Source organism: Bufo gargarizans, chromosome 5 (genome assembly GCF_014858855.1).
Source record: "Bufo gargarizans isolate SCDJY-AF-19 chromosome 5, ASM1485885v1, whole genome shotgun sequence".
In the NCBI taxonomy this organism is placed as follows: domain Eukaryota; kingdom Metazoa; phylum Chordata; class Amphibia; order Anura; family Bufonidae; genus Bufo; species Bufo gargarizans.
Genome location: NC_058084.1, coordinates 12,864,360 through 12,878,134, shown reverse-complemented (window position 1 = coordinate 12,878,134; position 13,775 = coordinate 12,864,360). Strand labels below are relative to the sequence as shown.

At 43.6% G+C, this 13,775-nt stretch overlaps 1 protein-coding gene across 1 annotated transcript in view; it reads left to right on the top strand.

Moving 5' to 3' along the window:
* COL22A1 (collagen type XXII alpha 1 chain) overlaps positions 1-13,775 on the top strand; it is a 305,779-nt gene that overhangs the window by 189,074 nt on the left and 102,930 nt on the right. Inside the window, exons 28-34 of the mRNA XM_044294919.1 lie at positions 3,780-3,824; positions 4,728-4,790; positions 5,386-5,439; positions 6,483-6,524; positions 7,553-7,585; positions 10,078-10,131; positions 10,928-10,981. Coding sequence (XP_044150854.1) covers positions 3,780-3,824; positions 4,728-4,790; positions 5,386-5,439; positions 6,483-6,524; positions 7,553-7,585; positions 10,078-10,131; positions 10,928-10,981 — 345 coding nt within the window. The remainder of the gene's footprint in view (positions 1-3,779; positions 3,825-4,727; positions 4,791-5,385; positions 5,440-6,482; positions 6,525-7,552; positions 7,586-10,077; positions 10,132-10,927; positions 10,982-13,775) is intronic.

Sequence of the window (13,775 nt, the reverse complement as noted above, 5' to 3'; positions counted from 1 at the left end):
AACACAGTAACTACTCACCTTGTCCCATTCCTGAAGCTCACATACCTCTCTTTCCCACTGGCACAGATCGCGCTGCAGTACTATGTGGGCGGAGCTTATGCAGATTACCAGTGCGATCTGTGCCTGTATGATGAATCGACTCTGGCCTGAAGTAGGAGAGGAGCACGGGGAGCTGAGCGGTGAGTGACAGGACCGCAGCTCCCAGCACTCCAGCAATGAGCGCTTCCATCTGTATTGATGGCAACGCTCATTGCTTCTGGCACCCCCCTGAGAGCCGACACCTGAGGCGGACCGCCCCCCCCCCCTTTATCTCTAAGCTCCTGGAGCATCTGGTCTCCTCTAGCCTTAACCGCTATCTCTCTGATCACTCTCTCCTTGATCCACTACAATCTGTTTTTCGCACCCTACATTCAACAGAAACTGCCCTCCTGATAGCAAAATGCAACGGTGACTACTCTCTGCTAATTCTCCTTGACCTCTTTGCAGCTTTTGACAGTGTAGACCACCATCTCCTACTCATCATGCTCCAATTAATCGGCCTAAAGGACACTGCCCTCTCCCCAATTGGACAAACCGTCAGCAAATTTGGTTTCCAGTACCATCTTTATGCTGATGACACATAACTTTACACTTCATCCCCCGACATCACCCCTGCTGTACCACAGGACACCAATGACTGTCTGTCCGCAGTCTCTAATATCATGTCCTCTCTATATCTGAAACGGAATCTTTTAAAAATGGAACTTCTTGTGCTGTCTCCATCTACTAACCTACTCAAACCTAGTATCTCTCTGTCAGTGTGCGACACCATCATCACTCCTAGGCAGCGCCCACTGTGTCGGGGTGACGTTTGACACTGATCTTTCCTTCACCCCCTATATTCAATCTCTTGCCCGCTCATGTCGCCTGCACCTCAGAAAACATCTCTAGACTCCGCCCCTTTCTCACTATGGAAACAATAAAAACTCTCATTGTTGCCCTGATCCATTCCCGTCTCAATTACTGTAACAAATTACTAATTGGCCTTCTTCTCACCAGACTTTCTCATCTCCAATCTATCCCTAATAGAGCAGCTAGGGTCACCTACCTGTCCAACCGCTACTCAGATGCCTCCACTCTGTGCACTGGCTGCCCGAACAGCATAGAATCCAATTTAAACTGCTTGTCCTCACCCACAAAGCTCTCCACAGTCCTGCACCCCCTACGTCTCTTCCACCATCTCTGTCTACCACCCTACCCGTGCTCTCCATTCAGACAATGACTTACGACTGACTTCCACCATAATCCAAACCTCTCACTCCCGGCTCCAAGACTTCTCCCGAGCTGCGCCAGTTCTCTGGAATGTCCTACCCCAAGAAATTAGGTTAAACCACAACATACACAGTTTTAGGCGCTCCCTAAAAACACATCTTTTTAGGGTGGTCTATCACCTCCCCTGATCTAACTCCTCTCCATACATAGACCGTTTATCATTTCCTGAACCTGATCCTCCGCCAAACTCCTCCACCGCACCCAGAAGCACTTCATATATTGGCTGCTGATGGCTCATGCAGCTTTATATCTGCTCCCCTATTCTCCCAAGATGTCTGGACCATTGTACAAAACAAGCACTTCTACCTTTTGTGTCACCCCTATCTCCTCATAGATTGTCAGCTCTCGTGAGCAGGGTCCCCATTATTGACTTGTCTGTTGTGATGTTATTTATGACTGTTTGTACATGAACCCCTGAACCAGGGGCGTAGCTGAAGGCTTATGGGCCCTGATGCATGAGTTCAGCTTGGGCCCCCCTTCTTTCAGCACTTTGTGGCAAGGGACAGGGAAACACATAGCCTTCGTGCCACCTGAGGCAAAAATTTTAACGACACCCCCCCCCCCTCAATCCGAATTTTTGACCTAACCCCTTCCCTTCAGCCAGAGGTGTAACTTGACCAGCACGTACTTTCTATAATACCAGTGTCCTCTTATATGGCACAATGGTCTTTGGGCCCCTCAGGCTCCTGGGCCTGGTAGCGACTGCTACCTCTGCACCCCCTGTAGCTACGCCCCTGCCCTGAACTGTAAAGGGCTGCGGAATATGTTGACTCCATATAAAGATCATTATTATTATTATCCTGACTGAATAATGCCGCCATACTGTGATCTTTATTAATATCCAACCCTGACTGAAGAATACTGTCATAGTATGACCATCAATACCACCATATCCTGACTAATACCTGTATTGTGTGTCTGAACAATACTGTCATACCACAGCCATTATTATCATAATAATATCCTGCTAACTATGACCATTATTATCACTTAGTAATAATACTAAGCTTTGATCATAATATACACCATGCCGTCTCTAAATAAAGCCACTATACCATAACTGTATTACACCACTATGCCATGACTATTATTAATATCATACACTGACTAATACTGCCATATTTATTTATTTATTTTATGCACTTATATAGCGCTTTACAGACATTATATTATGACCATTATTACCACAATACCCTGACTGAATAATTCCTTTACCGCCATGAATACTATTAATAGCAAATTCTAACTAAATAATACCACCTTATCATGACCATTATTACCCTCTTACCCTGACTGAATAATACATGTATACTATGTCTGAACAATGCGGCCAAAATGTGATCAGTATCACAACCATACCTTAACGAAATATTTCATAACCATTACTAATATCATACATATGACTAAATAATACTGCCATACTATGACCATTACTACCACTATGAGCTTAGTAAATAACACTGCCATACTATGACCATTACTACCACTATACCCTAGTAAATAATACTGTTACACTATGACTACTACTACTGTTCCAGTAGTAAATAATACTGTCACACTATGACTATTACTACTACTGTACCCTTAGTAAATAATACTGCCATACTATGTCCATAACTGCCACTATATCCTAGTAAATAATACTGCTATACTATGACTATTACTACCACTATACCATTAGCAAATAATACTACCATACTATGACCATTACTACAGCTATTTCCTTAATGTATAATACTGCCATACTATGACTGTTACTACCACTATACCCTGAGTATATAATACTACCATATTATGATTACTATTACCACTTTACCATTACTGAATTATACCACCATATTGTGCCTGAATAATACTGCCATACAATTGCCATTATCACAGAATATTGTCATTTGGAGACCAGTTGTTACCCCATACTATACAAATATAGAAATAAAGCACTGATCAGGTGCAGTACACATATAAATTCCCAAAATAGGGACAATTAGGTTTCTGCCCCACAAAAACCAGGGACCTTCCAGAAAATGGTAACTTTAGGGGTAGACTTGTATACACCCTGCCCCATATTGGCCAGATTTGTGGAACACTCAAGGAAAAACTGAAACTATTGGCCTGTATGCGATGAAGTAACATCTTGAAGTCGGATACTTTCCCGTCTTTTTACCTGAATGGGACGGATCAGTCGTAACTTCCATGCTCTGCTGCCCGCCATATCACAGGACCCTGCCGATCAGATATTGATAACTTATCCGAAGGACAGGTCATCATATGGGAAAACCAGACAACCCCTTCTAGGCTCAGAGTATTTAGATGCGGTTGTAATGCTCTATATGACCACTGGGTGGCAGCAGACACTTGTTTGTGATGATTGCCTATTTATACTATGTAGCAATTCTTCTTTATTACTATTATTGTTATTATTCTATTATATTTTGTAATCATTACTTGTCATATGCTTTATTTCACAGGGTCAGCCTGGTGACCGAGGACTATCGGGTCGGCCCGGAGAAAAGGTAAAATATCAGTATAAAAGTTTCATAATTAATTATAATGATGTATATCAGTGCGATTATAGTATATTCTGCATCAGATGCACAGTTCTGGCGGGCATGACACTGCGTGGGCATCCCAGGGTGCTGCTGACTTTATAGCTGCCAGTAGAGGAATTGTCATCAATATTCTAAAGCAGGGATCGGCAACCTCCGGCACTCAGGATATTCTGAAACTACAACTCCCAGAATGCTCCATTCACTTCTAGGGGATTTGTTAGAACAGCCGAGCATGTTTCCATGCTAGGAGTTGTAGTTTCACAGCACCTGGAGCGCCGAAGGTTGCTGACCCCTGTTCTAAAGTAAGAATTTAGTGGGTTCACGTAATACCTTTTTTAAAAACTATTTTTGTGAATTCACCTGCAGCAAATTTGGTTCAGAATTTGAGTGGAACGGACTTTCATCTACAGACATTTCTGCAACAAAGGTTCTGCATGTGTAGATTTACCGTCCAGGGGGTAGAAAAGCTGGGTTATTGGAAGCTGTAATGACAGCCATGTTGAATGGCTCTTAGAGTAACCAATAACCATCAGGACGGAGGAGAACCCGCGGGTGGATAACACCTCCGACTGCTAAATGTCCTCCAATATATTAATATATATATATATTATTATTATTTATTGACCTGCCTGAAAGATGGTGTCAGCCGGATATCGTGTAAATTGTAGAATGCTAACAGTAGTATTACCCCCTAAAATAATAAAAAAAAAACTCATGAATATGAGTCCTGGAGTCGCGTCTTCTTCGCCTCAAATCTTCCCTTTGTCTATAGTTATTATGTTGCACCACATCACTCCTTATAACCTCCGCAACAGCAGTGATGGTGGATACGTGAAATCCTTTATAACAGTGATTTATATTCCATAGGGTGAAGCCGGCCCCCCGGGATTATCAGGAGCAGATGGAAAGAAGGGAGACCGGGGAGACCAGGTAACGGACAATATTATTATTATTATATATATATTTTTTTATTAATGACATTTTATATTATTTATACTGTATTTTAAATTTGTATTATTTTTTTTATTATTCTATAGTATCTATAGTTTATATTTGTAATTATTATTTATTTTATTGTTTATATAAATTTTTTTTTTAGATTTTTACATTATTGCTTATAGCTTAGATTTTTATTTTATATTTGTTATTTATTTATATTTTTGTTATTCAAATTATTTTATTTTATATTGTCACTTTTAGTATTCTCTTACTTATTATTATTGATATTTGACTATTATTTATCGTTTTATATTATTATTCATATTGTATGTTTTGGCTACAATTATTATGATCATTATTCTTAGTTACTTATTTTTTTTTATATTGTAGTTTATATTTTAGATTTGCATTAGTTTTATTGTTATTTTTTTTACATTTTAGATTTTTTTTTCTTATGATGATTATTATCTGCAGTAGTACTGTCCTATGGACTGGTCCCTGGCAGGAGGCAATGGGCATGAGATTGTTACTGATAATTTGTTTCACTTTCTTTTACACCGAAGTTTGATACATTTTATTTTGATAGGGCGAGCCTGGGATTGCTGGACCATTAGGACCTAAGGGAGATAAAGGAGATAAGGTAATTATCATATAAGGCTGCAGAGGGCGTTATCACCACCTTTAACACGTCCCCCTCCCCCCAAAAGTCACAATTAATTACTTTTATTCCTATGTTTGTTTATTGTGCACGATTGTTCCGTTAAGAAATAGTCACATTCTGCCACCATTCAGATACTAGATTGTCCGATTTGCTTAACCTTCAGACGTCTAATTGCCAGAAGTCCAATAATCCAGAAACTTAAAGAACCCGATAGTCGGGTATCTCGTTGGAATTCATAGTTTATGTATCAACTTTTGGACCTGCAGTGAGAATTGCGAATCCTGAGAAAGAATAAAACAAATGTACGCCACAGAAATACTTTATAGATTCACCCCGTTGCTTGTACACACTTAAAGGGACATTAATATAAAAGACAAAACTTATGTATCCACATTCCTGAACCAGTTCTTCTTAAGACTGAAATTTAAAGGGTTAAAAGGGACCCCCAAAAACTATACTTTCTGTTTATTCCCCGAAGGCCTCCATTAATCTCCCCCTCCCTTCTCCATGGCTACAGCCGAATGAACAGAGTTCTGACTTCCAGCACTTTGTTATTAATAAAAAAACGATTTGCTGCAACAAACCCCCCACCCGTGGACCCAAGCAAGACCAAGTCCCGCCCCTTTTAAATAATCCCCACCTCTTTTCTGTACGTGTGAAGAACCAAAAGGAAACAAGTCACAGTTTTAATAGTATTATTATTATATTTTGTATTACTACAGTATTTAAGTAGCGTTCCTGTTTTCTTTCTATTTATTTATTTATTATTGCTGTATTGTCCCTTTTTAATTTTGGGTTCTTCCTTTTTCTGGCGCCGCTGCTCCTCGTGATTCCTGGCGTCCCTCATATCCACCAGATACAGTATACACCAAACTAGAGGTGTGTGTGTGACAGAGATCAGCGGCGCCAGAGTAAAATCCGTAAAGCGAATAATCTAAAACTATCCATTTTCCCAGTGAATTGATCTCTCATCGTTTAGGACATTTTATGCCCTCTACTGACCATTGTCCTCTGCTCCGCAGGGTGCCGTAGGTCCTCCCGGTGTGCCGGGGACGGCCGGAGGGGTAAGTAGCAGCCGTGAATTGCTCTCCTTTATCGCTGCATTATATGTAGTAGTATTATACCGTATGTCAATATAATTAGTGATGAGCCAAGTTTTAAAAAATTCTATTTGGCTACTTCATCGCAAAATTTGATTTGTTACGAATTACTTTGTAACAAATGGCAAGGGCAGAATGATGGGGAGCGGCGATCACGCCAGCCCCCCGCTCATCATTTGACCCCCTCAGATTTCACGTTCAATGCTGATCGTGGCATCTGAGAGTCACATTCAGCCTATCACGGGGTTAATCACTGATGTCCTCACCGCGCATGCCCAGCGTGATCACATGATGACGTTACACATCAGCGCACGAGAGAATTCGTGCGTTTTCTTCAGTCAATCTGTTCCCTGGTACCGGTGGGTGCAATTACACCCACTAACTGCCCCTCCCAAATACAGGGACTCCTATATAACGCACATGACCCCCCTCATCCAGTACACTGATTATGAGAATTTTCTTGGTACAGAGCTCCAAATCCTCAGCACAGACATTGATAACACTCTGGCTACCACTAGAGGGAGCTCCTGCGCTTACTGTAGACCAGGCATGCTCAACTTGCGGCCCTCCAGCTGTTTCAAAACTACAACTCCCAGCATGCCCGAACAGCCTTCAGCTATCGGCCTACTGCAGGATATTGTGGGAGTTGTAGTTTTAGAACAGCTCCCTCTAGTGTTGGCTGCAGGTTATTAGCATTTTATCATTTAATTCTATACCTATGCAGGGGGATTTGGAGCTCTGGATCAGATAATCAATAAAAAAAAATATGTATATTAAAAATATTACATTTTCGCTCAGTTGTTATTCATCAATAGTTCCATCCAAACACAATTTGGGAGGTTGTCACATAAAAGTTCTCCTCATCTGGCTCAGTGCACCACATGAAGACACTGAACAAGCAGGGATTGTTAGGTAGAATTGAATGCAGTCACCGACCGCACTCTACTGTATTATTAATTTGGCTTGAAACTAACAGATTTGTTTCCTTCCAGACGGAGACAGTGGTCGGTGAGCCCGGGTTACCCGTAAGTACCGTTAACATAAACTCTTAGCTATAGAGATGTAGCAGAGTTGAGATACGTGATTGGTTCCGGCATAGTAAATGCAGTCCTATGGAAAACGCCAGATAATAAAGAGTGATCTCAGGGGAAAGGTCACACCCTAGTGCAGTGTTTCCCAACCAGTGTGCCTCCAGCTGTTGCAAAACTACAACTCCCAGCATGCCCGGACAGCATTTGGCTGTGCGGGCATGCTGGGAGTTCTGGTTTTGTAACAGCTGGAGGCACACTGGTTGGGAAACACTGCCCTAGTGAATCCCTAAACTGAGCCCTGACTTCTATCCGTATGAACAGACCTCAATGGTAGGAATGTTCATACACAGGATCCTAGAGCCCAATCTGACCCTAAAGGACCATGGAAATAGTGTCAGGACAAAGACGACCTGTTCCTTCCCAGCTGAAGGAACAGGAGACTCCCTCAGGCCTAATACCAGAAGATAGGGCAATACAACAAACTAGAAATAGGGAAAATACACTTAACTCTGAAGTACGCGGACGAGAACCAAACTCCAGCACTTCCACAACCAGAAGGAGCTATCCATCGCATAGCATGATGGGTGAGACCAGACTAAATGGAGGAGTGGGAATGACCACTTGAGCTACACCTGAGACAAGAGGTGAGGTCATAACCAGCAACAACACAGAAACAAGTGAAACCAAAAGAAGCTGTCGGGTCACGTGCAGCCAGTCTCTTAGATCTTCTGACCCCTGTCACGGGAGAGACCGTGACAATATTTTGCCACAGGACAATCTCGGCTCCGCTACATCAGTCAATAGAAAATACCGTCACCATATTTACTTATGGCAGTGATAACCTGAGCACCTGTTGTCACGGCAACCACTGTGTCGCCTGTACAACAAGTGCGCCGCCTGAAAAGGAGATCATGTACGGTATGAAACCATGGCGGGAGAGGACGGTAAACACACACCTACTCTAACCTCGGTCCCCGAACCCCCTTCCCTCCAGCCCAACGGTTAAAGACATGCTTGGAAAACATTACATACGGCTAGGGGTGAGCGAATCGACTTCGGATGTTTGCATAAAACTTCGTTTCAATACCGTACGGAGCGAGCGCTCTGTAAGTATTAGAATGTATTGGCTCCGATGAGCCGAAATTATTACTCCACAAAGTCTCACGGGACTTTACATAATAACTTGGCTAGTGACCAGTCTGACCATTGAGTACATAGTCTCATATATTCCACCATTATGAGCTGATTGCTGGGAGGTTTCTCTGTGTAAACACAATATTAACTGCTACCAGTGGCTGCAATTTCTACTTTCTACCACTAGATGGTGATATTAATACTGTCCCCACATGAAGGACCCATGCAGGCGTCCACAACTGTTTTGCGGTCCGCACATGGCCGGCGCTATGATAGAAATGCCTTGTCTTGTCCGTGTCTGCGGACAAGAATAGGACATGTTCTATTTTTTTGCGGGGCCGCGGAATGGAAGTGCGGATGGGGTCAGCACACGGTGTGCTGTCCGCATCTTTTGAGGCCTCAATGAAATTGAATGGGTCAGCACCCGTTCCGCAAAATTGCGGAATGGATGCGGACCCATTTTGCGGACGTGTGAATGGACACTAAAGGGCATTTGTAGTTCATTTCAAGCTAAAGGAGTATTCTGATTGTCCACAGGATGAGGGATAAATATGAGATTGGAGGGGGTCCTACTGCTGACCCCCCCCCCACCGGTCACGAGAATGCAGACCCTGCTCTCTCCATTTATCTCTATGGAAGTTCCGTAAAGAGCTGAGCGCTGTACTCACTGTCTCCGGAACTCCCGGAAAGGCGCATGCTCGACCTCCCGCTCCGTTCATTTCAAGGGTCCCTGCGGGGTACAGGGTCTCCATTCTTGTGATTGATGGGGGTCCCAGAAGTAGCATCCCCACTGATCTAGGGACTGGGAATAACCGACCTCCCAACCTGATATTATCCTAAGCATAGGTCTATCTCATATCTATTGTATCTTCTATCTATCTATCTAATATCTATCTATCTATCTATCTATCTCATATCTATCTATCTGTCTGTCTGTCTGTCTGTCTATCTATCTATCTATCTATCTATCTATCTCTCATATCTATCTATCTATCTATCATCTATTATCTATCTATCTATCTATCTGTCTGTCTGTCTGTCTGTCTATCTATCTATCTCTATTATCTATCTATCTATCTATCTATCTATCTATCTATCTCATATCTATCTATCTATCTATCTATCTATCTATCTCATATCTATCTATCTATCTATCTATCTATCTATCTATCTCTTATCTATCTATCTATCTATCTATCTATCTATTATCTATCTATCTATCTATCTCATATCTATCTATCTATCTCATATCTATCTATCTATCTATCTATCTATCTATCTATCTCATATCTATCTATCTATCTATCTTTCTCTTATGAACATGTAATTATGGTTCTTTTTCTTGCTCTTAGGGAATTCCTGGAGAGAAAGGGAATAAAGGAGACCAAGGAAATCCTGGCGATCCGGTGAGTGACATCAGTGACTACAATGTGGTCGTCTCCCAGTTTTCGGAGAGAGAGAGACCGGAGGGGCGCAGTGTCGAAGCCTTATGTCGGGGTTTTTAATGCCCATCATACGTGGCTGCACAGTGCCCAGACTAACCTATTGTATAGACCAGGCATCCTCAAACTGCGGCCCTCCAGCTGTTGCAAAACTACAACTCCCAGCATGCCCGAACAGCCTACAGGTATCAGCCTACAGCAGGGCATTGTGGGAGTTGTAGTTTTACAACAGCTGGAGGGCTGCAGTTTGAGGATGCCTGGTATAGACCGTGCCCAGCTGTGCCCGGGCATTGCCATCCTCTGCCCGGACACAAGATGTGTATTTCCTGTATAGTCCACCTGTTGTAGAATACCATACAATGGCAAGGACCGCCTTGTGCCGATCGTTGCCCGGGGCTGCTGGACTCTGCCTGCCCAGTGTGCCGCGCGGCGCTATGCAGCAGAAGCGATCCGCCGCTCAGCAGAGGTCTCCAAGCCCCAGAGAACCGCAGGACATTTCCTTTAGTCCAGTATTATCGGGACCGGACAGCGGGGGCTTATTCTGGATTATTGGAGAGTTTTATCTGCTCTTTTTTTTCAGTTCTGTTCGGGAAAATGTATCGGACTATTGGACTTTGTGAATGATTTGATTTTCTGGATTACTAGATGCCAAAATTTAAAGATTTTTTTACTTTTTCTTTGTTTGCAATTCTCAATGTACTACAGCAACTATCATCCACCTGCATCTTCTCTATAATATTCCGTTCTTTTTTTTTTTCAGGGGCCACAAGGACTGCCTGGAGATGTGGGCCCCCTTGGACCTGTAGGGCCACAGGTAGGTAAATGGATGCGGTAATGACTTTGTATTGGTTTCCTGCAAACTGAATGACCTAAGAAGAGAGTGATCTGCAGCCCGTCTCTTTATGGCGTTACGACACTACAACCCCCATCATGCCCTGACCGCTGCTGCTGTCCTTGAGTTGGGCTTGTCTGATCAATAGTTAAAAATCAGTAATGACTATCCTCCAACTGAGGATGTTTCATTAGGTGTAGTTCCTGCAGTGACCACCAGGTGTCACCAGCACAAGGAATGTATTAGGGTCTACATAGGGCTGTTTTCTTCTAGAACCAGTGCCACCCTTCTCAATGGGCTGGTACTGCAGTTCCCACTGAGCAGTGCATGAGGCTTATTTGGAGCATTTCTGTGCTGTCCACAGTCCAGGCAGCAGGGGGCAGCACTTTTGTAAAGCTGTGACATTGCATTGAAAAACCCAACACCAATTACAGCAGCTGCTGAGCAACCATTACAGCATCTGCCCCGGATGCAGCTTGGGTAGTGCCGCCGCTCCCTCAGTTTTGAAACTAAAACTCCTAGCATGCCACGTCAATGCACTTACGGACCTTGCCTCCTCCCTGGAATAGGTGGCTCCGCAGGATCCATCGTTTTTCAAATTGTGCATCATGAACTACTTACGAAGCGAATGGGGCAGAGTTTGGAGCCGCGGACAGTTCCCCTTTAAATACGACATAGGATCATTGTGTTCATCATTCCCTCCTTATAGCCAAAATTGCATTGATGAGCGGAGTCGAGCTTCACATTGTGTTTCCTCCACCTGTCCATAAAGCCGCTTTTTACTGACGCCTCGTCCCTCTAAGTGGCTGCTGCCGGCCTCTGGGGACATTGATGAATAAGTCATTTGGCAGTAAAAGCTGCGGAGCTGTCAGCTCTGTACACCCAGCGTGGCTGCCCCTTTATTAGAACGCTTTCATCTCCTCGTCTTATGGTCTCCAAGGGCTAGGGGCTCTTTACTTTCCTTTTTGCAGGTGAGTAGTTGTGCATACTAGAGTACAGCTGCTATATCCAGCAGTGTAGCTGGGGGGCGCTGTGTTGCTGGGTGCCAAGGTGGGCACCAATAGGTCACTCTTCCTTGCCAAAGAGTATTTAGATACAAGACTTGGGTGACAAAATGATTCTGAGTGACAGACAGGTGGGTAATAACTCATGTGGGTGTCATCATGGTGGCCGCCATGGCAAAAATAAAAGCTTTTCTAGAGACAGATATACTGTAGCTAAAAGAGGACGACTAAGGGGGCTTTGATACAATATTATAAGCTCTTAGATCCATATAAACATTGCTGCCCCAAATGACAAAATCAGCTCTGCTACATCAGTGTTTGGAAGCAGATATTGCCGGACAGTGTTACAAAGGTAGGTGGGGTTCCTGGGCCTCTACCAGGGTCCGCACCTGCCTTATGCTAGTGCTTTCTCATGGGGCAGAGGAACCTTTGGGCCCCCTCAAAATCCAGGACCAGTTACTACCTCAGCACCCCCCATGGTTGCACCCCTACGGAAAGTATTTGGCACAGAGATACCTGAAGCAAAACAGGTTTCATACTCCGTTTTTAAAGGGCCACAAACCCACAATTTGCAGGTTATATCAGTGCAGCACGTAGATGGAATGTCCCCCCACCTCAAGGGTCATGGAGGGCAGCTTCTTTATTAAGAGGAGTCCTCTGCCACATCCCTTGTATTCGGTAAGGATGAGCGTTCACTGAGCATGTGGGTCACTGTGTACGGTGAATTTAACTAAAACCGCCTGATGACGGGCTGACACAGCAGAATCGGGAATGAGACGGAGCAAAGATTGCAAGAAAGAGAAAATGTAAGAATGTCAAATTATTCCGGGTCACTGCCGCTTCCTGTAGTACAGTAGCCAGATTAGAAAGGCGTTGATTCTTCTCAGCCATCCTGGAATCAAAATGGAAGGAGAAAGACCCTTCTGCTAGACATGAGCATAGACCCAACGTGGAAGTCAACGTAGAAGGAAAATGACTTTCCACCCCAAAAAATACCAAGACTAGCGAAACCACCCTTTATTGTAACAAATCCAGATCCATGATTAAAGCAGAAGTGACTTCCATCCCCTCACAGAACCAGGAGCTACAACTGATCAGGACAAAGTATCATCATAAGAACCAGTAAGCATAACCCAAAAAGGGGGGAATATGAGTCAAAGTCCAAGAAACAACTATGATACAGACCACAGCAGCACCTGAGACACCAACGCCGTTTCGCAGTCGCTTCCTCCAGGGGGTTTCCCCCCACATGGAAGCCAAGGTGGAAGGTAATATATGAACATGGACTTAGAAGCAGAAGGACAGTGACCCTTTCTACCCCACATGGAGCAATCATTATTCTTCCATATTGGAAGGAGATGAAGGTGTTAGCAACTACATGTGCTGATCTTGCGTTCCTTCAAGATGATGCCTTCTTCAGGCTCAGGCTATATGCAAGCCTACCAGGTTTTGAATGTCTTCTCTACGTATATGATGTATGACTAGAGATGAGCAAAGTTCTCAAAACGTCGATTTGGCTGCTTCTCGGCTGCATGTCTTCGTTAGTAGTGGGTGCAATGACGGGCAACAGCGAATGCACTACCCCCCCATCATGGAACCCCCTCATCAGTGTTAATCGCTGATCGCGACATCTGAGATGACCATTGAGGGCTGTCAGGGGTTAATCTGTTTAAAAAATAATAATAATAAAAATATCTCATCCATTTGATAGCGAAGAGTCCTCTGTGGCTATCTTGCATGAAGATCCAGCGTGAAACCTTGCGTCATGGCCT